Source organism: Heptranchias perlo, unplaced genomic scaffold (assembly GCF_035084215.1).
Source record: "Heptranchias perlo isolate sHepPer1 unplaced genomic scaffold, sHepPer1.hap1 HAP1_SCAFFOLD_60, whole genome shotgun sequence".
Lineage (NCBI taxonomy): Eukaryota > Metazoa > Chordata > Chondrichthyes > Hexanchiformes > Hexanchidae > Heptranchias > Heptranchias perlo.
In genome coordinates this window covers 3411222-3438512 of record NW_027139623.1, presented here as the reverse complement: position 1 = coordinate 3438512, position 27291 = coordinate 3411222, and the positions used below count along the sequence as shown (strand labels likewise).

General features: G+C 45.0%; 2 protein-coding genes and 1 pseudogene across 2 annotated transcripts in view; 1 reads left to right on the top strand and 2 right to left on the bottom strand.

Moving 5' to 3' along the window:
• Positions 1-27291, top strand: part of LOC137316688 (zinc finger protein 585A-like) — a 188808-nt pseudogene that overhangs the window by 43939 nt on the left and 117578 nt on the right.
• Positions 1-27291, bottom strand: part of LOC137316793 (zinc finger protein 850-like) — a 512000-nt gene that overhangs the window by 442537 nt on the left and 42172 nt on the right. The gene's annotated exons all lie outside the window — the stretch shown is intronic.
• LOC137316803 (zinc finger protein 551-like) lies at positions 17051-27027 on the bottom strand. Its single transcript, XM_067980654.1, has 3 exons — positions 26862-27027; positions 26174-26260; positions 17051-18570 (listed from the first exon to the last, which is right to left on the bottom strand). The coding sequence occupies exon 3, from the start codon at positions 18306-18308 to the stop codon at positions 17322-17324; it is 987 nt and encodes a 328-aa protein (XP_067836755.1). The 5' UTR covers positions 18309-18570; positions 26174-26260; positions 26862-27027; the 3' UTR covers positions 17051-17321.

The window sequence follows — 27291 nt, the reverse complement described above, 5'->3', positions numbered from 1 at the left end:
GAAACATGAAGCTTAGAGGATTACAGAACAGGGGCCCATCGTGTCAGTGCCAGCTCATGGTTAAAGCAATTCAAAATGTATGCAATGGCAAACTTTCTCCCAAGTGCCCTTTATCTTCATCAATTTCAAATATGTATTCAATTTTCTCTTAAATGATACAATGGTAAAAATTGCTATTGTACCTTTTCTGGTTATTCCATTCCCGATGGTAAAATATTCCATGCTCCAAAAAATCTCTGCGTGAAGAATTTAAAATTAAACTCTTTCATGATGAGCTGGAATTGTTGACCTCTTGTCACTGATACTAACAACCAGAGGATAAAGTAATTGTCTGTTACTCTATCACTGATCCTCACAACCAGAGGATACAGTAATTCTCTATTACTCTATCACTGATCCTCACGACCACACGATACAGTAATTCCCCATTACTCTATCATTGATCCTCACAACCAGAGGATACAGTAATTCTCTATTACTCTATCACTGATCCTCACAACCAGACCATACAGTAATTCGCTATTACTGTATCACTGATCCTCACAACCAGAGGATACAGTAATTCCCGATTACGTTATCACTGATCCTCACAACCAGAGGATACATAATTCTCTATTACTCTATCACTGATCCTCACAACCAGAGGATACAGTAATTCTCTATTACTCTATCACTGATCCTCACAACCAGAGGATACAGTAATTCTCTATTACTCTATCACTGATCCTCACAACCAGAGGATACAGTAATTCTCTATTACTCTATCACTGATCCTCACACCAGAGGATACAGTAATTCCCCATTACTCTATCATTGATCCTCACAACCAGAGGATACAATAATTCCCTATTACTCTATCACTGATCCTCACAACCAGGCGATGCAGTAATTCTCTCTTACTCTATCAGTGATGCTCACAACCAGAGGATACAGTAATTCTCTATTACTCTATCGCTGATCCTCACAACCAGGCGATACAGTAATTCTCTGTTACTCTATCACTGATCCTCACACTAGAGGATACATAATTCTCTATTACTCTATCAGTGATCCTCACAACCAGAGGATACAGTAATTCTCTATTACTCTATCACTGATCCTCACAACCAGAGGATACAGCAATTCTCTATTACTCTATCACTGATCCTCACAACCAGAGAATACAGTAATTCTCTGTTACTCTATCACTGATCCTCACACTAGAGGATACAGTAATTCTCTATTACTCTATCACTGATCCTCACAACCAGGCGATACAGTAATTCTCTATTACTCTATCACTGATCCTCACAACCAGAGGATACAATCATTCTCTATTACTCTATCAAACAACTTCATGATTCGAAATTTAAGTTTCCTCTCCTCCATTTCCATCGAAAAATTCCCGGAATTTCACGTCTTTCCTCATACAGCTTCCCTTCCCTGGCCTCATTCGAGGCAATGAACATTGTGCTTTCTATGCGTTGAGTGCAGTTTCTATAATGGCCGTCAAAACTGCAGACTGTACTCTGGATCTACGGGCTTTAACCAAAGAGAGTCACTCATAAAGCTGCATCATATTAAGAGAGTAGGAATAAATGGGTCTTTTGAAACAGAGCGCAGGAATAAATGGGTCTTTTTCGGGGTGGCAGGCGGTGACTGGTGATGTGCCCCAGGGATCAGTGCTTAGGCTCCAACTATTCACAATATATATCAATCATTTGGGTGAGGAAACCAAATGTAATATTTCCAAGTTTTCTGACGACACAAAACTTGGTGGGATTGTGAGTTGTGAGGAGGATGCAAAGAGGCTTCAAGGCGAATTAGGCAAGTTGAATGAATGGGCAAATACATGGCAGATGCAATATAACGTGACGGAAGCAAAAACAGAAAGGCACAGTATTATGTTAATGATGATAAATTGGGAAATGTTGATGTACAAAGGGACATGGGTGTCCTTGTACAACAGTCACTGAAAGCAAACATGCAGGTGCAGCAAGCAGTTCGGAAGGCGAATGGTATGTTGGCCTTCATTGCAAGAGGATTTGAGTACAGGATCGAGGATGTCTTACTGCAGTTTTACCCGTCCTTGGTGAGACCACACCTGGAGTATACTGTGCAGTTTTGGTTTCCTTACCTAAGAAAGGATATACTTGCCATAGAGGGAGTGCAGAGAAGGTTCACCAGACTGGTTCCTGGGATGGCAGGACCGTCGCATGAGGAGAGATTGGGTCAACTAGGCCTGTATTCACGAGCGTTTCGAAGAATGAGAGGGGATCTCATTGAAAGGTATAAAGTTCTGATTGAATGCAGGGAGGATGTTTCCTCTGGCTGAGGGGTCACAGTCTCAGGATACGGGGTAGGACATTTAGGACTGAGATGAGGAGAAATTTATTCACTCAGAGGCTGGTGAACATGCAGAATTCTCTGCCACAGAAGGCTGTGGAGGCCAAGTCACTGAATATATTAAAGAAGGAGCTCGATAGATTTCTAGACACAAAAGGCATCAAGGGGTATGGGGAGAGAGCGGGTATATGGTATTGAGAGAGAGGATCAGCCATGATCATATTGAATGGCGGAGCAGGCTCGAAGGGCCCAATGGCTTACTCCTGCTCCTGTTTTCTATATTTATATGTTCCTATCAGCCCGAGCCAGAAGTAAACCAGGTTTTACCAAAGAGAGAAAAGACAAATAACTAATAAACCTTCACCCTGGTCACTGTAACTGGTCTCATTATACATAGACGACTCCCTAAAGGCTGCCTCCGCAGTCCATTTGTCCCATTTTTGACAGCCCTGCCTTCAGCGATATCCATGCACTAGAATGCCCTCTATTGCAATGCGATGGTTGTAGATAAACCGAGTTATGTTGTTCGAACAATACAGTGTCCACAAGTAATGGCCAATGTTAATTTATCTCAACAAGTCCGTCTATTATATAAATCTTTTTCTGGTACAAAAATATTAGCCCAGAAATTACATTTGTTCATTCAGTGGACAACTAATGAACACAGTCCAATGAGAGTTAACAACAACTCGCATTCACAGACCGCCTTTAATGTAATAAACATTCCCAGGGGGCTTCACGGAGGGGTGGGTAAAAACGGGCACTAAAGGAATAAGAAGATATCAGGAGGACTGGTGAAAAAACCTTGGTCAAAGAGTGGGTGTAAGGAGGGTGTAAAATGAAGAGAAGCAAATGGACAGACGGAGGGAATAAGGTTGGTTTTTGAAAGTAGAATTTAGTTGTCTGAAGGAATGGCCGCCAATGGTGAGATGAAGAGAGTGGAGGATGGTAAAATATAACAATAACTACTTGTATTTATACAGCGGATTTAACATAGATTAATATCCTAAGGCGATTTACTGAAGTATAATCGGACAAAAATGGACCCCCGGCCAAAGAAGGAGATATTAGGAGGGATAACAAAATCATGAAGCAAGGGATTAGTAATGTTGGTTAAGGGATAAATATTATCCAGGAAAGCAGGATAACTCCCCTGTTCTTTTTCCAATACTTCTGTGGAATCTTTTACATCTACTTGAGAGGGCAGATAGGTTTTCCGTTTAACATGTCCTAAGAAAGTGAACACCTGCGACAGTCCAGTGCTCCCTCAGTGATGCACTGCAATGTCAGCCTGAATTATGTGTTCAAGTCTCTGTGACTGAACTCATAACCTTCTAACTCAGAAGCGAGACTGCTGCCAGTGAACCACGGCTGAAACCTGAAAGGTGGAGAGGGAGATAGAGTGGCATAGAGTGGGAATCCTGGAGCGTGGATATGGCTGAAGGCACGGCTGTCAAAAGTAGGGCAAATGGACTGAGGCTGCACAAGCGGCCACAGGTGGAGGAGCAGAGTCTTTGGCAGGGGCTGCGGGGCTGGATGAGGTTACAGAGATAGGGAGGGGTGAGGCCCCGGTGGATTTAAGTGTATGAAAGAATAAAAATAAACTACAGGCTTTGGAGACTGGAAGCCATTGAGGATTTGGATGATTAGTGATGGACTCTCCAATCAAAAAGAGAGGAGAATGGATGAAATCAGTCGAAATGATGTGGAGATTGTGGGGTCAAAGATCATGACTTCCCAATTTTTTACTGGCTGAATTCGTGGCTCATCTAAACAGGACGTCGCTCTGACAACACAAAGAAGTTGGAAGTCCAGCTGAAAACTGGTCCATGTCTGTGGACAATGTCACCAAAGGGCAGCATGTAGATGAGGAAGAGGAGGGAGCAAAGGATTGAACCTTTGGAGACATCAGATATAACGGTGATAGGGTGGGAAGAGAAGCTCCTCCTGGCTATGATCAGATAGGTGAGTGGAACCAAGCGAGGGTAGTCCCACCAAAAGAGGCCAATGATCGATGAATGAGGAGGTGACGGGTGGGTTTCCTGTCGGTGTTGAGGAGAGGGCGGAGATTGGGAGAGGTGGGCCATGGATGAAAATGTGAACTATTGGGCGATCAGGAACTAGGAGTCAGTGAGGGTCAGTGAGGCCGAGCAGGACCTGCTGCTGGTTGGAAGGTGGAGGGCGGCTGGCCGTCAGGAGTGAACTGGAGGAATGGGGTCTGGAGGGGACAGAGACATTGATGAGGGTTTCAATGACAATTGGCTGAGGAATGAATGAAGGCGGGTGAGGGAAGCGGGTTTACACCGGACCAATTTACTGGAGCCATCAACCAATGTAAAATAAACGGGTAAACATCTGCAGTAAAATAACGGAGAGAGGAATGGCAATAAAGCTCGTTCAGTGTCCAACCCCCAATATCACCCACTGTCATTTCTCGGCTACAATCCTCAACGTGCCCTTTAACTGTCCCTGTGCCAGAGACACAAAATTCATATTTTGACTGAGAATCTGCAGGAACAGTGAAACGGGTCTGTTTGTGCCCTTGGATTCAGTGTACATTCAGAGAAATCGGTAAAATTTATAAATGAATCGTCAGGAGTGAACATGGTCAATACAATTATATGAAAACTGTAAATGAAGCCGTTCATTGTTGTTGGACCAGTCCTTTCTGAGCACAGCTTTTAACTTTATTGCTGAGAGAGGTCTCATTAAGATAATGTTCTGGACTTTGAGATGTTTGTGATATATTCACGTCATTATTTACATTGGAGACAAAGCTGCTGATGCAATGTATTTGTTCAGGCGACTGTATGTAACAGCAATGATCCAGGGTATAACCGTTTCAGTGGAGATTCATCCTCTGTATAAATCAGGGCTTGTTGCAATGTATCAGCTCAGAGTGCCTGTCGGAGCTGCGGTTTTCAGTTCAACAGAAGTCGCTGCTTCTCACAGAAATGGGATATTCAGTACTGTTTCAGATAGAACGCATTTACTATCCTGTTCTTGCAGCCATTGGAGTTCCAGGTAAGCCGTTATCTCATCTGTGAATATTGTAAATCGGTGTTAACTGTGCTGCTGTACTTGGCAAATTATTTTTTCTCCCACCATATTTTACGCAGCCAGCCGTTTTCTTATTTCAGTTGAATGATGGAATGTTTAAAGTCTCTGCTCTTTCAGTCTTGTTGGAGCTGTGTTATATCTGTAATGAACATTGTATATCCAACCCTTGCACTGTTACTGGATTGTTCTCTGTACTGAATATAATGTTGAATAATGGTATGTCCTTAACTTCAAAACTTTCAGTCTTGTAACAGCTGCATTATATCTGTTATGATCTTTCCATATCCAACACAAGTGTTGCTACTGGATTATTCTTTGCACTGAATTTATGCTCGAATAATGGTCTACCCTTCGGTCCTGTAGCAATTGCATTATTTCTGCCGTGAACATTGTTTATCCAACCCTGGCATTGTTACTGGATTATTCTCTGTACTGAATGTATTGGAATCAGGTGTGTGGGTTAATAGCTGGTATCAGACCATCAGGAACTGGAACAGTTTCATGTTGTGAAATATATTTCCATAAATGTGTTTTCAGTGATTGATAATGAGACAGCTCACGGTCTCAGTGTTACAAGGAGGCAGTGCAATGTCCTCCCTCCTCAAAAACATGGTTCAGTTTAACTCGGATTTCAATCTACTTATTGGTTATCACTGTTATAAAATATTTCGTTATGTGTGTGTCTGTCGCAGCTCCAGAAGTCTGGCTGCTGAACTGAGTTTGCTGCTGATTCTTTCATATCTCAATATCTGAATCACTGTGGATGAATTCACTGTAAAATGCAATGTTTTGAGGTTATGTTCTATCAGTTTGAACTTTATCTGTTGGAATCAGGAGACTTTCTATTTATCTGTAGATTATCCGTTGCAGCGGTGATGTTGGCGTTTTGTTAATTGAACAATGCCGCCATCTAACGCTGTACTTTGTAATTACAGGAGAAGGAATTTCAATCATTGTGAGGTGTGTCTGGAAGAGGGTTTCAATTCTGTTTATTCCATGAATTGTAGATGAAGTGAACAGTGTAGTTGAACAGGTGGAGAACGGGATGATCTGTAGAAACATTAAACTGTTCACAGAGGGTTCACTATTCAACAAACTGACACTAAGAATAGGATCTTTGGAACACGGGGCTGGTGAGGAGAAAGCAGGCGCAGGATGTTAGGATTTACTCGGATGTGAAAAGCGGCATTGAGAAAGAGAGGAGAGAGTGCGGAGAGATAGAGAGGAGAGTTAGAGAACGCGCCTTAGATGGAAAAGGAAAGGGAGGGGGAGAAGGAACGAGAGGAATAGAGAGAGACAGAGAGAGATACATAGACAATGAGCGGGAGAGAGATCGAGAGAGACACACAGAATGGGACAGAGGGGAAGAGAGAGAGCGACAGCGATGTGAATAATTCACCGGAATGAATTACTGAAACTTCCAGTAAAATTATGAAGAGGAAATGTGACTTGAAAATGTTATTAGGATGTTGTCAGATTGTGAGAGTTTTATTGTACTCTCTCCGGGTGTGTTTATCACTATCAGATCCTCAGTCTGTTTATGTGAATGTTCATTTCACTTGTTTACTGACTGAATAAATAAACAAAACTGAAATGTATTTTATGAATAAAATCAGTGATTTCTTGATAGCATTGAATTATTAGGATGCTGTATTCTAGAAGCCATGTGTCAGCTTCAAAGAACGAGGTGAATTTAATAATGGCATTGAAATTTAATTTTAATTGAATGTGCAAAGTGAATTTATTGGAAACATTATGCAACCAATAACCACAAAAATTAAAATTTGAATTCTTTAATTGGATTGTGTTACTGGGACCAATAGATTAGATTTCCTCCAACACTCTGCTGCAGTCTCTCCCGGTGAATCCCAGCCTCTCCTCCCGCTTCATTGAATTCTCTGCCTCCTTATGCATTCTTTCATTTGATCCGCTTTTCCAAACCACGTGCTCCTGGATCCCCTCCAATTCTTCTGTCATTTTCCTTGTCTCCCTCCGAATCTCACTTACTGGCTCGGCCTCCAGCGGCCTCTTCCAATCCGATCCGATGCCTCAAACTCACCGCCATGGATGTCAATCTTCCCCGTCTTGTGCCAGCCCCTGTCGGCTCTCTTCACCCAGAGTAACAAACCAGCAGCACCTCCTCCTGTCCCATCACCTTCCCGGCTCTCGGTCACTTTCCCATCCATCTGGAGCCCAAATTCGGATTTAACCTTTTGGATTCACGGTCCGTAAAACCCCTTCTCCCTTCCCCAACGGCTCTGCGCTCTCTCTCGTCTCCCAGTGGATCCGGTGCTCATTTGATTCACTTTCTGTATCAATTTCCAAATTCATCGTTTACAATTGTGTTTAAAAACATTTCTCTGTCCGAAAGCGCTGCCCAGGTCAGTGAATGAGTTCCCACCGTTTGATGCAGCAAAAAAGCTGGAAATTTTACACCTGATCCTGTCAAACTGCTGCCTTGTCTCCAGGTCTGATCAGTAATTTCTCTGCATCCTTTTCTCTCTCTTACAGTTAACTTGGTGGCGATTGTGATCCTGTCCCGAGGAAAGTGCGGACTCTCCAAATGTATCACTCGCTACCTGGTGGGAATGGCGGCGGCCGACCTCCTGGTCGTTATCACTGATATTATATTGATGGGGATTGGTGAGATTTATTTCCCAGTTTCATTCTTGACCATTACCCCCGTGTGCCGTCTCATTGTCATCCTGAGTTTAGCAGTCACAGCGGCCTCTGTCTGGTTCACAGTGGTTTTCACCTTTGATCGATTTGTGGCCATTTGTTGTCAGAAGCTGAAAACAAAATATTGCACCGAGAAAACGGCGGCTGCTGTTATCGGGGCGGTGAGTGCGCTGAGCTGTTTACTAAACATTCCCGGGTACTTTGTATTTGACCCGGAATATATAATGGACAATGTACCCCGGGGTTGTGTCTTGAAACCGACATTTTTCACTTCACCCACATGGGCAGCGTTTGACTTGTTTAATCTTGTGTTAATGCCTTGTCTCCCATTCATTCTGATTTTGCTGTTCAATGTTCTCACCGCCAGGCACATTTTAGCGGCCAGTAGAGTCCGCAGGGGACTCCGGGGCCGCAGCAATGGAGAGAATCACAAGGATCCAGAGATGGAGAACCGAAGGAAATCCATCATTTTACTCTTCAGTATATCAGGCAGTTTTATATTGTTATGGAGCGCAGAAGTTTTTTATTTTATCTCTCTGCGTGTAACAAACGCCCAGTTCTATACGGTCAGTGACATTGAGTCAGCCGGATTCATGCTTCAACTTCTCAGTTCCTGCACCAACACGTGTATTTATGCTGTGACCCAGACTAAATTCAGAGAGGAGCTGAAGATCGGGCTGAAATACCCACTGAATCTAATTGTTACATTAGTTAAATCATAGAAACATCTCAAGACTTTTCATCCAAAATTAAATAAAAGGTAAATTAGAGTAGATTTTCACGTTTGGCGGTGGCGTAAGACGGGCGGGAGCGGATCGAGCGCCCGTTATTCACTGCGCCATTATTTACTGTCCATTGACTTCAATGAGTTCACTAAAGTAACTGATATCAATCCAATACTTTAATTAAATTTGGAAATAACAGACAGGAATTATATTTTACCCGACAAATGCGGTGTTGTGAAATGATACAAGATGTGATTCTAACATGAAACGGTTTGTTGTTTTTTATTCTGGAAATAATATAATTTCAATATTAAACGTTTAATCCTGAAATGAATAAAATCAAATCCTCCTTTTCGGTTGATGATTATTTCCCATCATACAGACTGCCCGGTGGGATGGACTGAGGGTGAGCTGTCAGGTTCAGACAGCGTCCTGTTCATTGGGACATTTGTTTTGACCAGAACAGAATAATAATGGACCAACACCCGGACCGTTACTAACTGGTAAAATATTAATTTAATTTCAAACTCCAGTGGGGAGTTCCGGAGATCGGTTCCTCTCTGAGCTGCTGTTCAGCAATGTTTACTCACTGCAGGGAGTTTAATGGGACATGAGGCTGGGCCTGGTTACACAGATCTATAAGGAAACCTCCTGATACATTTCTGAGAGGATCAGAGGCCGGGACATATCTCACGGCCGCATCAAGCCAAGGGAAAGCTCTCCTGCTCCTCCTTGCCCCGTAAAATATATGTTAAAAAGGAACTTCTCAGTGTTCTGGACCACTCAATGCCCATCGAAAGGGCGGCTCCTCCACCCATTTGTAACCAAAATTAAATGATGTCTCGTGCACATCATAATACTCTGATTTAGATATTACACGTGACCTGACCGGAAACAGGTGGGTGTTGCTCCGGCCGCTCTTCTCAGGACCTCACCCATGATGTCGGAGGCAGGAACGCCCGTGTGAAAAGGGCGGTAAGTGACCTGACACAATTTGCAAACCTTTACGACCCCATTTCCGCCAGGCGGGGATAAGTAAAATCGGCCACACCTTTTATTGACCGACGCCCTAGTATCAATCTTTGATGCCCACAAGCTGGTCCATTTTATGAAACTGCATCGGTTCACAACACGTGGGGGGGAAATTGTCACCATCGCTGGGGGCTGAACTGGTGGAGCGAATCACCCGCCCCTTATAGAGGAAGCACTGAGGGTAGCAAGGGCACAAAATGTACTCTGGATGGGGGACTTCAATGTCCATCACCAAGAGTGGCTCGGTAGCACCACTACTGACCGAGCTGGCCGAGTCCTGAAGGACATAGCTGCTAGACTGGGCCTGCGGCAGGTGGTGAGCGAACCAACACGAGGGAAAAACTTACTTGACCTCGTCCTCACCAATCTCCCTGTCGCAAATGCATCTGTCCATGACCCTATTGGTAGGAGTGACCACCGCACAGTCCTCGTGGAGATGAAGTCCCGTCTTCGCACTGAGGACACCATCCAACGTGTTGTGTGGCACTACCACCGTGCTAAATGGGATAGATTCAGAACGGATCTAGCAGCTCAAAATTGGGCATCCGTGAGGCGCTGTGGGCCATCAGCAGCAGCAGAATTGTATTCCACCACAATCTGTAACCTCATGGCCCGGCATATTCCTCACTCTACCATTACCAACAAGCCAGGGGATCAACCCTGGTTCAATGAGGAATGTAGAAGAGCATGCCAGGAGCAGCACCAGGTGTACCTAAAAATGAGGTGCCAACCTGGTGAAGCTACAACTCAGGACTACATGCATGCTAAACAGTGGAAGCAACATGCTATTGACAGAGCTAAGCGATTCCACAACCAACGGATCGGATCAAAGCTCTGCAGTCCTGCCACATCCAGTCGTGAATGGTGGTGGACAATTAAACAACTAACGGGAGGAGGAGGCTCTGCAAACATCCCCATTCTCAATGATGGCGGAGTCCAGCATGTGAGTGCAAAAGACAAGGCTGAAGCGTTTGCAACCATCTTCAGCCAAAAGTGCCGAGTGGATGATCCATTTCAGCCTCCTCCCGATATCCCCACCATCACGGAAGCCAGTCTTCGGCCAATTCGATTCACTCCACGTGATATCAAGAAACGGCTGAGTGCACTGGATACAGCAAAGGCTATGGGCCCCGACAACATCCCAGCTGTAGTGCTGAAGACTTGTGCTCCAGAACTAGCTGCGCCTCTAGCCAAGCTGTTCCAGTACAGCTACAACACTGGCATCTACCCGACAATGTGGAAAATTGCCCAGGTATGTCCTGTCCTCAAAAAGCAGGACAAATCAAATCCGGCCAATTACCGCCCCATCAGTCCACTCTCAATCATCAGCAAAGTGATGGAAGGTGTCGTCGACAGTGCTATCAAGCGGCACTTACTCACCAATAACCTGCTCACCGATGCTCAGTTTGGGTTCCGCCAGGACCACTCGGCTCGAGACCTCATCACAGCCTTGGTCCAAACATGGACAAAAGAGCTGAATTCCAGAGGTGAGGTGAGAGTGACTGCCCTTGACATCAAGGCAGCATTTGACCGAGTGTGGCACCAAGGAGCCCTAGTAAAATTGAAGTCCATGGGAATCAGGGGGAAAACTCTCAAGTGGCTGGAGTCATACCTAGCACAAAGGAAGATGGTAGTGGTTGTTGGAGGCCAATCATCTCAGCCCCAGGGCATTGCTGCAGGAGTTCCTCAGGGCAGTGTCCTAGGCCCAACCATCTTCAGCTGCTTCATCAATGACCTTCCCTCCATCATAAGGTCAGAAATGGGGATGTTCGCTGATGACTGCACAGTGTTCAGTTCCATTCGCAACCCCTCAGATAATGAAGCAGTCCGAGCCCGCATGCAGCAAGACCTGGACAACATCCAGGCTTTGGCTCATAAGTGGCAAGTAACATTCGCGCCAGATAAGTGCCAGGCAATGACCATCTCCAACAAGAGAGAGTCTAACCACCTCCCCTTGACATTCAACGGCATTACCATCGCCGAATCCCCCACCATCAACATCCTGGTGGTCACCATTGACCAGAAACTGAACTGGACCAGCCATATAAATACTGTGGCTACGAGAGCAGGTCAGAGGCTGGGTGTTCTGCGGCGAGTGACTCACCTCCTGACTCCCCAAAGCCTTTCCACCATCTACAAGGCACAAGTCAGGAGTGTGATGGACTACTCTCCACTTGCCTGGATGAGTGCAGCTCCAACAACACTCAAGAAGCTCGTCACGACCCAGGACAAAGCAGCCCGCTTGATTGGCACCCCATCCATCACCCTAAACATTCACTCCCTTCACCACCGGCGCACTGTGGCTGCAGTGTGTACCATCCACAGGATGCACTGCAGCAACTCGCCAAGGCTTCTTCGACAGCACCTCCCAAACCCGCGACCTCTATCACCTAGAAGGACAAGAGCAGCAGGCACATGGGAACAACACCACCTGCACGTTCCCCTCCAAGTCACACACCATCCCGACTTGGAAATATATCGCCGTTCCTTCATTGTCGCTGGGTCAAAATCCTGGAACTCCCTTCCTAACAGCACTGTGGGAGAACCGTCACCACACGGACTGCAGCGGTTCAAGAAGGCGGCTCACCACCACCTTCTCGAGGGCAATTCGGGATGGGCAATAAATGCTGGCCTCGCTAGCGACGCCCACATCCCGTGAACGAATAAAAAAAAGGAACCGCCCCGATTTTAATTTCTGCTCCGTCAGTTTACCGCCCAAGCAGTGAAGGTGAAATTACCCCCTCCGTCTCTGACCCCAAGGTTCGACAGGTGTGTGAAAGACATCGGACAGTGTTTGCAAAACACTAACATAAATGTGGGTAAATGGATCGATGATTTCGAGTAAAAGGTGATAACCCCTCCACAGAGGCAGGACCTCTATACCGTGGAGTCGAAGGGGGTTTCACCCCCAACAGCTTGGTAACAGAGGACACTTTGCTATCCGGGTAGTTGCTCAGAGCTCACACCGAGACAGATATTAACTGCTGCTGGAAAACAATCAACTCGGTGAAGGAGGCCCTTTGGTCCGCCCGAAACCTGCTGGCCTTCCAGTTGAAGGAGCTGTTCATGACCGAGTGTTGCCACCTGGCAAACTCCAAGGTCCAGGAATACGTGCTGTGGGACGCAAGGAAGCGAGGTGCGGCCTGTGAAAAGTCTGTATGTTGGAAATGCCACCGAGTAAGGCCATCCCATCTTGTATTGTACAGCATATATTAGAAAATATATTCTGTGTTTTCAATTGTAATAATGGAATCGGGATGTGTACGATATCTATTCTAATGTTTTGAATTGTAATTGTGATATTTACATCGAACTTTGTATACCCATGAATTTTATGAAATAAAGTATATTTTCAAATAGTGCAAACATTTTCTAGTCTCACCGCACCTGTTGTTATTGGTCCGTGAACATAGGAAACATTGGTGGAGAGTAAAGATGTGGGGATCTGTAAAAAGAGCATCTATTGCAGGCACCAGGTGAGAAATAGGAGTATTTTCTTAATGGTGAGAAACTAGCGACTGTAGAGGAGCAAAGGGACTTAGGTGTCAAGGTACAGCAATCACTAAGAGTTAGTGCACATGTACAAAATAAATCCCAATGTCTGGGCTGTCATATCCCAAGGTACCTCTGTCAGATACTTAGCCAACTCTCTGGAATTTGCTGCTACAATCAGGCCCCACTGCCTCCCTCGCTGGTCCATTCTATAGATCCAGCACCCTCAGCATTAAAATGCATTCAAGCATTGTGCTCACCCTGTGCCCAGGCAGAGAAGACGAACAGTGGCAGGAGGACCCAATACATCAGCCTTATGTGAGTTTGGACATTTCTGTTTTTAATTCCGAATATTGCAATTGCAATTTTTCTCTCTTTCTGTACATTTCTAATTTGATTTCATTCTTGCAGATTTTGCATTTCGAAACAAATTCTCCAAACCCTGTGCGCAGTGAGTCCTGAATCCGGGCCCTTTGATTGACAGCTCTCACATCCCCGCCATCCTCCTGTGCTGACACTTCCCATCACGTGACACGAGGCAGCGTCAACCATCTTTGCGCGCTAACGTCACGACGCGTACGTGCCGCTCCGGCCCGATGGACGCCGCACATGCGCCGCGCTGTCCCTGTGCCGAGTTCCCTTCGCAACAGGCCGACGCGGGAGCATGATGATGGCGTCCTCGGGCCGGCGGGCGGGCGGGCGCTGCTCTGGGCGGGGGCGAGGCCGACAGAGGGAGGGCCCGCACCCGGGAGTGGCCTGAGAGGGGAGAGCAGGTGTGGTGGAGGGGAGACGGGGCTGTTACTCGGGGCCTCCTGCGGGCCCCGTGAATCTCCACTCTGGCAGCGCCCGGTGTCGAGCTGGGCTCGGGGGGGAGTCACTCTCCCGCCTCCCCGTCAAACGGGCCGTGGGTCGGAGCCCAAAAGTGAGCGAGAATCAAACAGCACAGAGAGAGGCCGCTCGGCCCATCGCGCCTGTGCCCGCCCTGTGAAAGAGGCCGCTCGGCCCATCGCGCCTGTGCCCACCCTGTGAAAGAGCGATCCCATTAGTCCCACTCCCCCTGCTCTTTCCCCAAAGTCCCGCAAATTTCACCCCTTCAAGGATTGACCCGATTCCCTTTTGAAAGTTATTATTGAATCTGCTCCCACCGCCCTTTCAGGCAGTGAATTCCAGATCAGAACAACTCGCTGCCGAAAAACATTCTCCTCATCTCCCTCTGGCTCTTTTCCCAATTCCCTTCAATCTGTGTCCTCTGGTTACCGACCCTCCCGCCAGTGGCAACAGTTTCTCCCCATCGACTCCATCAAAACCCCTCCTCATTTTGAACCCCTCCATTAAATCTCCCCTTAACCGTCTCTGCTCTAAGGAGGACAATTCCAGCTTCTCCAGTCTCTCCCGGTAACTGAAGTCTCTCATCCCCGGGACCATTCTGGTAAATCTCCCCTGAACCTTCTCTGCTCCAAAGAGAGTAATCCCAGCTTCTCTATTCTCTCCACATAATTATTATTATTTATTAAGTGGGTTGTGCTGGGTATCTGGAAGCTGTAATTCGGTGAGTAGAAAGCAGTGGGAGGATAAGTCTGCAGATTGATTTTGGGAGATGGTGAAGACGGCGATCGAGGATTCAAACAAGGGAGGGAGGTGGTCTTTGAGACCGTCCGTGCTCTGTTGTAAGATCTCACTGTGTGTGTCTTGTTCCAGCCGTTCCCATTTGTACCTGTGACCTGACTGGCGGAGTCTGCGACCTCAACTGCTGCTGTGACCCTGACTGTTCCCCCGCGGACATCAATGTCTTCCCCACCTGTCTGCCGGGCAGTGAACCGTAAGTTTCTGTTCATGTTTTACTACATTGGCACCCGGTCCGACAAAGCTTCGATTTTAAGACCCTCGACCTCGTTTTCAAATCCCTCCATGGTCCTCGCCCTCTCCATATCTCTGTAACCTCCTCCAACCGATTTATTCTCCACCGACAACCCCATGTCACTCCACCCTATCATGGAATCGAACCCACCCATTTATCTCCTCCCACACACCATCTGCACTCTGCGCAGTCAGTGCTGGGACACTCAATCCTGTTAGACACACAGTCAGTGCTGGGACACTCCGTCCTGTTATACACACATTCAGTGCTGGGACACTCAGTCCTGTTATACACACAGTCAGTGCTGGGACACTCAGTTCTGTTACACACAGAGTCAGTGCTGGGACACTCAGTCCTGTGAATACACACAGTCAGTGCTGGGACACTCAATCCCGTTATACACACAGTCATTGCTGGGAAAGTCAGTCCTTTTACACACACAGTCAGTGCTGGGACACTCAGTCCTGTTATACATACAGTCAGTGCTGGGACATTCAGTCCTGTTATACACACAGTCAGTGCTGGGACATTCAGTCCTGTTATACACACAGTCAGTGCTGGGACACTCAATCCTGTTATACGCACAGTCAGTGCTGGGACAATCAATCCTGTTATACACACATTCAGTGCTGGGACACCCTGTCCTGCTATCAACACAGTCAGTGCTGGGACACTCAGTTCTGTTATACACACAGTCAGTGCTGGGACACTCAGTCCTGTTTTCACACAGTCAGTGCTGGGACACTCAGTCCTGTTATACACAGAGTCAGTGCTGGGACACTCAGTCCTGTTATACACACAGTCAGTGCTGGGACACTCAGTTCTGTTATACACACAGTCAGTGCTGGGACAGTCAGTCCTTTTTCAATACAGTCAGTGCTGGGACAGTCAGTCCTTTGACACACACATTCAGTGCTGGGACACTCAGTTCTGTTATACATGCAGTCAATGCTGGGACACTCAGTCCTGTTATATACACAGTCAGTGCTGGGACACTCAGTCCTGTCATACACACAATCAATGCTGGGACATTCAGTCCTGTTATACACACAGTCAGTGCTGGGACACTCAGTCCTGTTATACACATTCAGTGCTGGGACACTCAGTCCTGTTATACACACAGTCAGTGCTGGGACACTCAGTCCTGTTCTTCACACATTCAGTGCTGGGACACTCAGTCCTGTTAAACATACAGTCAGTGCTGGGACACTCAGTCCTGTTATGCACACAGTCAGTGCTGGGACACTCAGTCCTGTTAAACACACAGTCAGTGCTGGGACACTCAGTCCTGTTATGCACACAGTCAGTGCTGGGACACTCAGTCCTGTTAAACACACAGTCAGTGCTGGGACACTCAGTCCTGTTATGCACACAGTCAGTGCTGGGACATATTGGATATATTGACCTTGGAGGGGGTACAGTGCAAATTCACCAGAATGACACTGGGGCTTGAAGGGTTCAATTATAAGGACCGGTTGCATAAACTTGGTTTGCATTCCCTTGAGTTTAGAAGGTTGAGGGGTGATCTGATCCAGATATTTAAAATTATAAAGGGATTCGATAGGGTCGAAATAGAAACTATTTTCTCTCGTCGGTGAATCCAGAACAAGAGGACATAAACTTAAATTTAGAGCTCGGGTGTCTTGGATTGAAATCAGGAAACTCTTTCCCACACAAGGGTAGTGGAAATCTGCTCAGCCTGATTGAAGTGGACCGTGTGATATAATAGAATTTTCTGTCCTGTCAGAGTTGGACATTTGTAGATCCATCTTTTAAAATGGTGGAGGAACTCAGTTCTAAGATGGATTCCACTCACTTCGTCATGAATCCTCAAACTGCTTCTCTTATCATCAAGATATCAAGGACTGGACACACTCTGTTTGAAAGAAAGCTGATTAATTTGACACTTGTACAGAATATTCATAATCCCTTTAACTGGGCTGGAGTTTAACATCAGAAACAAACCCCAACTGTCAGAATGAACATGGTTCAGTCCTGGATGTGATTAACATCAGCAATAACTGCAGAATCCAACCCCTGCAGTCACATGTGAACTCGCTGGTGACTCAGCAGTTGGGATGACTGAGTGAATCCCATCCCACACACGGAGCAGGTGATCGGCCTCTCCCCAGTGTGAATACGTTCATGTCTCAGCAGATCCCAATTCTTTTAAAGCTCTTCTGACAGTTAGAACATTTAAAGGGTCTCTTATCAGTGTGAACAAGTTGGTGTTCAATGAGGCCGGATGAACAAGTGAATTCCTTCCCACACACGGAGCAGGTGAATGGCCTCTCCCCAGTGTGAACTCGCTGGTGTGTCAGCAGGGTGGATGACTGAGTGAATCTCTTCCCACATATGAAGCAGGTGAACGGCCTCTGCCCTGTGTGAACTCGCTGGTGTGTAAGCAGGGTGGATGACTGAGCGAATCCATTCCCACATATGAAGCAGGTGAATGGCCTCTCACCAGTGTGAACTTGCTGATGTCTCAGCAGGTGGGATGATTGAGTGAAACTCTTCCCACACACGGAGCAGGTGAACAGCCTCTCCCCACTGTGAACTCGCTGGTGTATCAGTCGGCTGGATGACCGAGTGAATCCCTTCCCACACACGGAGCAGGTGAACGGCCTCTCCCCAGTGTGAGTGCGTTGGTGTGTCAGCAGATCACTTTTTCTTTTAAAGCTTTTCTCACAGACAGAGCATTTAAAAAGTCTCTTAACAGTGTGAACAAGGTGATGTTCAATGAGGTGGGAAGATTGAGTGAATCCGCTCCCACACACGGAGCAGGTGAACGGCCTCTCCCCAGTGTGAATTCGCTGGTGTGTCAGCAGGTTGGATGACTGAGTGAATCCCTTCCCGCACTTAGTGCAGGTGAACGGCGTCTCCCCAGTGTGAGTGCGTTGGTGTGTCAGCAGATCACTTTTTCTTTTAAAGCTCTTCTCACAGACAGAACATTTAAAAAGTCTCTTATCAGTGTGAACAAGTTGATGTTCAGTGAGGTGGGATGACTGAGTGAATCCGCTCCCACACACGGAGCAGGTGAACGGCCTCTCTCCGGTGTGTCTGCGTCGATGTGTTTCCAGCCGGGATGAGTAACTGAATCCCCTCCCACAGTCCCCACATTTCCACGGTTTCTCCATGGTGCGGGTGTCCTTCTTCAGGCTGTGTAACTGGTGAAAGCTATTCCCACAGTCAGTGCACTGGAACACTCTCAATCGGGTGTGTGTGTCTCGCTGCTATTGCAGTCACAGTGATGTTTGAAATCTTTTCCACAGATAGAACAGATCAACATTTCTCCTATATTTTAAGGCCGATAATCTTCAGGTGCTGGTGAATGGAGTCAGATCTTGACGTGATGTTTGGTTTGAGTTTCTCGTCTGCAAATCCGCCCCTTGTAATACCCTGTAAAAGGAGATAACAAAAGTCCTCACTGTGAATACAGGATAGAAATTCAGAACAGGCAATTCCAGTTCCTGTGGAACATTCTTCCTGCTCATTCCCCCAGACTGTAAATCCCCGTCCCACACACTCACCCTCCTCCCTCTGCTGAAACCCAAACCCATCGCACCACCTCTGTTGTGGGAAAAATCACCACTCGGAGTCAGACTTAAAGATTCAACATGCAGTTTATTGGACAAAGCTTTGGGAGAAGACTGGACATTCCGCAATGCACGCAGATACCTTCTCAACTTTAAAATGGTTGTCATGCTTTTTTATACCTTTGAAATACAGATTTCAGTAGCTTTTACATCATTAATCTTGATTACACACATTAACCAATTAAGTCCGCACAGCAACAACGGACAGTTTACACATTAACCAATTAAGTCCGCATAGCAACAACGGACTGCTTACGCATTAACCAATTAAGTCCGAACAACTATTATCACCTTAAGACAGCATGCCTTTGTTTCATGCAGTCTGGTTCTATAGTTTTATCAGTTCGTTGTGAAATGTCCTTTGTATTCCCAGACTGTAAGCCAGTTCTGGAATGTACAAACTCAACACTTTTAACTGTCTTTCCCACAGTCACAGAATCCATTTTGTTTAATAGTGTCCCTTTGTTTAATAGAATCCATTTTGTTTAATAGTGTCCATTTTATTAGTAGTCAAGCGTTATATTTAAGCCTTTAATTAAGGTTAGTCTAATCTACACAAAGCGCATTTCAGTGTGGTTTTAGGGTAAATACCACTGTCGTGTACCCAAACAGTCACTTCATCGTTGCCTTTAATTCAACAGTCCAAAATCCACGCTAACAGATCCCCCTGTTGGTCATGATTATGGCTTAATAATCATAGAGACCAATACTAACAAAGTCCATGCAACATTGGTCGGGCATTTAATACACAGCCTTTCGGGTATTTAACTTCCGTGATGTTCTGTGCGTATGCCTAACCCGTAACTCTCAGGTTACATGTTACAGATTTTGGGTGCAAAGTGCCCTATCTTTATGCTATTCGGCTGTTGAGGCGGCACATACGCATTTCTGTTGTAAATTATCCCACCCTGTGCTTCTGGGCTGTGTCCACCACTATGTGGACATACAGTGACAGCATGTCCAGTAACACATACCTTTAATTTTGTTCCAGCCAAATTCCCTTTAAATATTTTTTTTTTCAGCATATGGTAACATATTGTGATGGGATATGTGCATTCCGTCCTTCATTACCCCAATATTCTTGTTACACCTCTCGTCCTTGGGTTTCGGGTGCCATTACCACTATTACTAGTACCAACCCTAGGAGCCTTCCTCCGTCAGGTTTACACTCCACTTGAGTGGGGTACACTCGCACCATTGCCCTGAATTGGCAAGGGGTGATGTTCTTGTTTGGTAACAGCCACTTGGAGGTACCACCTCCATCATGCCCACAGGTCAGGCTCACCCTCAGTTTGTTGATTCGTTATTCATAAGGGTACTTCCCCTGCCTGTATCTGGGCTAGGTTCTCTCGTGTCTGTTCCACAATCCAGTTACCATATGTACTGCAGATGTCATCTGTTAGCGTGGATTTTGGACTGTTGAATTAAAGGCAACGATGAAGTGACTTATGGGTACACGACAGTGGTATTTACCCTAAAACCACACTGAAATGCGCTTTGTGTTGATTAGACTAACCTTAATTAAAAGCTTAAATATAACGCTTGACTACTAATAAAATGGACTCTATTAAACAAAATGGATTCTATTAAACAAAGGGACACTATTAAATAAAATGGATTCTGTGACTGTGGGAAAGACAGTTAAAAGTGTTGAGTTTGTACATTCCAGAACTGGCTTACAGTCTGGGAATACAAAGGACATTTCATAACGAACTGATAAAACTATAGAACCAGACTCCAAAATCCACGCTAACAACCTCCAACATTTTTCCTTCTATTTAAGTTTTCTCTCTCTCCTGAAGATCCCGACTGTGACTGGGTTCAGTTCTTCACTCAGTGGTTCCCCTCCCTCTCCTCCCCTGAAGGTGCTGACTCTGACTGGGTTCAGTTCTACACTCACTGGTTCCCCTCCCTCTCCTCCCCTGAAGTTGCTGACTCTGGTTGGATTCAGTTCTACACTCACTGATTCCCCTCTCCTCTCCTGAATATGCTGACTCTGGCTGTGTGTATATGCTCTGCCCCTCATTTCCACACAATGTCCCTCCCTATAGCTGCCTGTATGCCGTCCATCTGTGATATCTCCCAATTTTGGCGACAGACTCTCCCTGACCAGTCACCATTTCTCCTTCATTTAAAGATTTTCCTTGACCTATCACAATTTCTCCTTCATTTTCAGACACTCCCTGATCAAACACAATTTCTCCTACATTTATAGACGCTCCCTGACCCTTCAGCATTTCTCCTTCATTTGCAAACTCTCCCTGACCCGTCAGCATGTCCCTTCATTAATAGACACTCCCTGACCCATCACTTTTTGTCCTTCAGATGTCGACACGACCTGACCTGTCAACAATTCTCCTGCATTTACAGACACTCCCTGACCAATCACCGTTCCTCCTTCATTTACAGACTCTCCCTGACAGTCACCATTTCGCCTTCATTTGCAGACACTCCCGCACCAGTCACCGTTCCTCCTTCATTTACAGACACCCCCTGACCAGTCACCATTTCTCCTTCATTTGCAGACACCCCCTGACCAATCACCATTCCTCCTTTATTTACAGACACCCCCTGACCAGTCACCATTTCGCCTTCATTTACAGAAACCCCCTGACCAGTCACCATTTCGCCTTCATTTTCAGACATTCCCTGATCAAACACAATTTCTCCTACATTTATAGACGCTTCCTGACCCTTCAGCATTTCTCCTTCATTGACAAACTCTCCCTGACCCGTCAGCATTTCCCTTCATTAATAGACGCTCCCTGACCCATCACTGTTTCTCCTTCAGATATGGACACGACCTGACCTGTCAACAATTCTCCTGCATTTACAGACACTCCCGGACCAATCACCGTTCCTCCTTCATTTACAGACACTCCCGGACCAATCACCGTTCCTCCTTCATTTACAGACACTCCCGGACCAGTCACCATTTCGCCTTCATTTACAGACACTCCCGGACCAATCACCGTTCCTCCTTCATTTACAGACACTCCCGGACCAATCACCATTCCTCCTTCATTTACAGACACTCCCGGACCAGTCACCATTCCCCCTTCATTTACAGACACCCTCTGACAAGTCACCATTCCTCCTTCATTTACAGACACCCTCTGACAAGTCACCATTTCTCCATCATTTACAGACTCTGCCTCATCTGTCACCATTTCTCCCTCCTTTATAGACACTCCGTCACCCGTCACCATTTCGCCTTCATTTTTCGACACTCCCTGACCTGTCACCATGTCTTCTCCCATTTATAATACTCCCTTACCAGAAACCATTTCACCTTCATTTATAGACAATCCCTGACCTGTCACCATTTCTCTTTCATTTATAGATATTCCCTGACCCTTCACCGTTTTTCCTTCATGCATCGACACTTCCTTACCAGACAACATGTTTCCTTCATTTACAGACACTCACTAACCAAACAATTTTTCCTGGCACTTTACATGATTGTGGGGTTTATTCTGTATCTGTCAGTCTCTGATCCTGTACAAGACTTTGGTGTTTATTCTGTATTTTTCACTCTCTGGTACTGTGTGTGAGTGTGGGGTTTATTCTGTGCCTGTCTGTCTCTGGTACTGTGTGTGAGTGTGGGATTCATTCTGTATCTATCAGGCTCTGGTACTGTGTGTGAGTGTAGGTTTTATTCTGTATCTGTCTGTCACTGGTACTGTGTGTGAGTGTAGCTTTTATTCTGTGTCTGTCTCTGGTACTGTGTGTGAGTGTGGGGTTTATTCTCTGTCTGTATATCTCCGATACTGTAGATGTGTTTGTTGTTTATTTTGTATTTATCTGTCTCTGGTACAGTATATGAGGTTGGGCTTTATTCTGTATCTGTCAGTCTCTGGTACTGTGTGTGAGTATAAGATTCATTCTGTATAAGTCAGTCTCTGATACTGTACATGAGTGTGAGGTTTATTCTGTATCTGTCAGTCTCTGGAACTGTGTGTCAGTGTGGGGTTTATTCTGTAATTTTGTGTCTCTGATACTGTAGATGTGTTTGGGGTTTATTCTGTATCTGTCAGTCTCTGGTACTGTATATGAGTGTGGGATTTATTCTGTATCTGTCAGTCTCTTGAGCTGCAAATGAGTGGGGGGTATATACTGTATCTGTCAGTCTCTGGTGCTGCATGTGAGTGTGGGGTTTATTCAGTGTATGTCAGTCTCTGGTACCTTGTGTGAATTTGGGATTCATTCTGTATCTGTCTGTCTCTGGTACTGCAAATGAGTGTGGGGTTTATTCTTTATTTGTCTGTTTCTGGTACTGTATATGAATGTGAGGGTTATTCTGTATCTGTCAGTCTCTGGTACTGTGTGTGCGTGTGGGATTCATTCTGTGCCTGTCAGTCTGTGGTACTGTACGTGTGTGGGGTTTATTCTGTATCTGTCTGTAACGGGTACTGTATGCGAGTGTCAGGTTTATTCTGCTTCTGTCTGTCTCTGGTGCTGTATATGAGTGTGCGGTTTATTCTGTATTTTTCAGTCTCTGATACTGTATATAAGTGTGGGGTTTATTCTGTACCTGTCTGTATCTGGTACTGCACATGTGTATGGGGTTTATTCTGTATCTGTCTGCCTTTGGTACTGTGTGTGAGTGTGGGATTCATTCTGTTTCTGTCTGTCTCTGGTACTGTGTGTGAGTGTGGGATTCATTCTGTTTCTGTCTGTCTCTGGTGCTGCATGTGAATGTGGGCTTTATTCTGTATCTGTCAGTCTCTGATACTGTATATGAGTTTAGGATACATTCTGTATCTGTCAGTCTCAGCCAATTTATCTCAGTCTGGGTTTTATTCTATAATTCAGTCTCTGAGACAATGTGCAAGTCTGGATTCATTCTGTGTTCTTATTTCAGTTTATATTATTGTATTTGAAACTATATCTTTAATACTTTAAAGTATATGCCGTTTTTTATCAAGTGTTTAATTTGTAAATATTGATACACTTTTGGATTTTCTTTAATCAAACAATGTTTGTGAGTGTATTACATCTTCATCTCTGAACTCTGTTGTGAATGATAATGTACCTTTCAATCTCTCCATGGTGAAATTATTTAACTGGTATATAATGTGTAGCTCAGTCTATAATAATGGAATCAATTCTGTATCTCAGTCTGACACTGAGATTTTTGGACTGGAATGTAATATATAGCTCAGCCTGCACTAATAGAATTGATAATGTATCTATCAGTCTGTTACTGTATGAGATTTTTGGACTGGTGTGTAACATTTAGCTCAGTACATGCTAATGGAATTGATGTTGTATCTTTGAGTCTGATATGGTCTGACAGTGTTGGACTGCTATATAATGTTTGGCTCAGTCTGCACTAATGGAATTGATACATTATCTTTCAATCTGACACTAAGATTTTTGGACTGGCATGTTGTGTGTAACTCAGTCTGCAGTGATTTGACTTAGAGATTCATTCTGTATTTGACTGACTGTGGTACTTTGTGATTCATTCTGATTCTGTCAGCCTGTGGTACTGTGTGTGTGTGTGGGATTCAGTCTATATATGTCAGCCCCTTGTACTGTATCTGAATGAGATTCATTCTGTTCCTGTCAGTCTCTGGCACCGTGTGTGAATTTGGGATTAATTCCATATCTGTCAGTCTCTGGTGCTGCATGTGAGTGAGACATTCATTCCATTTCCATCAATCTCTGATACTGTATATGAGTGATATATATACTGTATCTGTCAGTCTGTGCTACTGTATGTGAGTGTGGGATTCATTCTGTATCTGTCAGTCAGTGGTACATTGTGTGAGTGAGGGATTCATTCTATATGTCAGTCTCTGGCACTGGATCTGAGTATGAGATTCATTCTTTATCTGTATCCAATTTGTATCTCATTTCACAGCATGGCATTCAAACCTGTATCTTTAATACATAAATGTATAAATAATTTTTCCCAGTATTTAAGTGGTAGGTAATTATATACGTTAAAATGTGATGCTGTAGATTATAATCAGAGAATCACTGCACTTTTTGGCTACTATTAAATCTGCATCAATGTGAACACAATTGTGATACAGTGTATCTTCCAAACTGACATGGTGACATGTTGAACTTATATACAATGTGTTGCTCAGTCTGCATAAATGGAATACTGTATATTTCAGTCTGAATCTGCATTGGTCTTTTGTATTGGTAATTAATATGTAGCTCAGTCTGCACTAATGGAATTGATACTGTATCTTTCAATCTGACAATGAGATTTGTGGACTGGTCCCTAATTTGTAACTCAGCCTGCACTAATGTAGGTGACTGAGAGATTCATTTTGTATCTCTCAGTCCGTGATACTGTGTGGGATTCATTGTGTATCTTGTCAGTAGTGTGTTTGAGTTTGCGATTCATTTGATATATACAGTCTCTGATGCTGTGTGAGTGTGGGATTCATACTTTATCTGCCAGTCTCTGGTACATTATGAGAGTTTGGGATACATTCTCTGTCAACATTGGTACCATAAGAGTGTGAGATTTATTCTGCATCTGTCTATAATTATTGTCTCAGATTACATTATGGTGTTCAATACTGCAGCTTTAATATCTTCATGTTTAAATAGTTTTTTCATTTAATTGGTAAATATGGATATACTTTAGGATTTGGTGCTAGAGGTTGTTAATCAGATAATTTGTGTGCTTTTTGGACTACTATTAAATCAATATCTTTGTGTACTATTGTGAATGATAACATATATTTCAAACTGATATAGTGATTTTGGAATTGGTATATAATGTGCAGCTCAGTCTGTACTATTGTAATCGATACTGTGCCTTTCAGTCTAATATTGTATGAGATTTTTGGACTGGTATGTAATGTGTATCTCAGTGTGCACTAATAGAATTGATACTGTGTCTTTACATCTCATACTATGTGTATTATAAACTGGTTTCTCATTTGTTTCTCAGGTTCGACTGTCACAACATTTCTCAGTCTGATACTCTACATGAGTTTTGGACATGTCTGCAGTTTGTACCTCATGATACATTAATCGAATGGATACTGCATGTATTAAACTCACATTTGTGAGTTGTGGGTGGTATTCAATTGGAATCTCAGGGTACATTATTGGGGTTCATTCTGTCCCTTTCAATCGGGTACCATGTGTGATTTCTATCTGGTATTTAATGTTGCCCAATTGTGAGATTGACACAGTGCCTTTCAATCTGAGAGTGTGATTTTGACTGGGATTTTTATATTTCCCTGTCAGCGGAACTGAGTTTGGGAGAAATGGAACAGTATCGACTTCACCTGCTCTGTTTGATGGTTGGATTGAAAATGTGTCTCTGGGTCTTGGGATCAGTGTGGTACTGACTACTTCTGCTGTCTGAGACTGTGGAACTGATGACCTGTCTGTGACTCCGTGCTCTGTGTGTGTGATAATGTACTTACTGTTTGTGAGAAGGAGCTGGCTGCACTGTTTCTGGTGCCTCGGGTGGAGGAAACATCACATTTATTCTGGATCCTTCAAGGATTTGCCTGTGGAAAGAAAATTATCTCTTATTACTCAGGAACAGGTGAGGTAGAAAATACAAAAGTGATCAGTTTAATATCTCTGTTAATGATCATTTTGAATATCCACAAATAAAAACCAGTGATACAAACAGTGTCAGTGTCTGACTCCACTGCAGTACTGCACCACTCAGCTTCTGCACACCCGGTGTGTTGGACGATTTTATAACAATTTAGTGACATCCAGACACAACACAACCCCTCCACTGATCCGTGAATGGGACTACCCGATGGGGCAGGGACCTTTGTACAGGTCAGGTTTCTCAACTCCTCTCCCATGGGACTAGCCGTTCACCCCAAACCAAACAACCGCTGTTTAAAATGTGTCCTTCACACTTCTCACCTGCTGCCTGCAATAGATACTGCTTGTATAACTCCCCACATCCTGACTGTTCACTGTCCAGTAACAGGGTGAGACTGGAACTAAACCAGGAACATTCACTACTGGTTTGGGGAGAGAAAGCAGCAATGATTTTAAATAGCAGGTTCTTCCCATTCTGTCTTCCTTCCCCTGGACACACCCTGTTCACACACAGCCCGAGAATGACCTCTCCCTTCCCCCGCTCACTCCATGTTCCGGGACGAGTTCCTGATCCACTCCGCCTCTTACAAACAGCCCCCGGACTCCCCCTGACCTTCCCCCGGACTCAATGCCGATCTCTGAGCCCATCTGCGGACACGGTCCCGAAGCGATGAGCTGCTGTAACGAGGCTGCTCTTTGCTCCCTTCCCCCGGGGGCCGTGATCTCTCCATTCCCGGCTGTTTTAAACCATCTTCTTCCGCTCACTGAGGGAATGGCGCCCACAGGCCGAGCTGGGGGAGGGCAGCGCGCATGCGCTCTTCCGTTCACTGACGACCATCGCTGGGGGCGGGGCTGAGCCGCGCATGCGCAGATATCTGGTTTAATTCCCAATACAAAAATCGATGGAAACTTTCCCCAATTGGAATTTTTCCGAGTCTGAGCAAAGGAAGTGGGTCTGGGGGAAAGGTCAGAGGGA

Bases quoted from the DNA above. Each gene is read 5' to 3' on its own strand.
- LOC137316803 (XM_067980654.1), bottom strand. From the start codon at position 18,308: ATGGAGAAACCGTGGAAATGTGGGGACTGTGGGAGGGGATTCAGTTAC.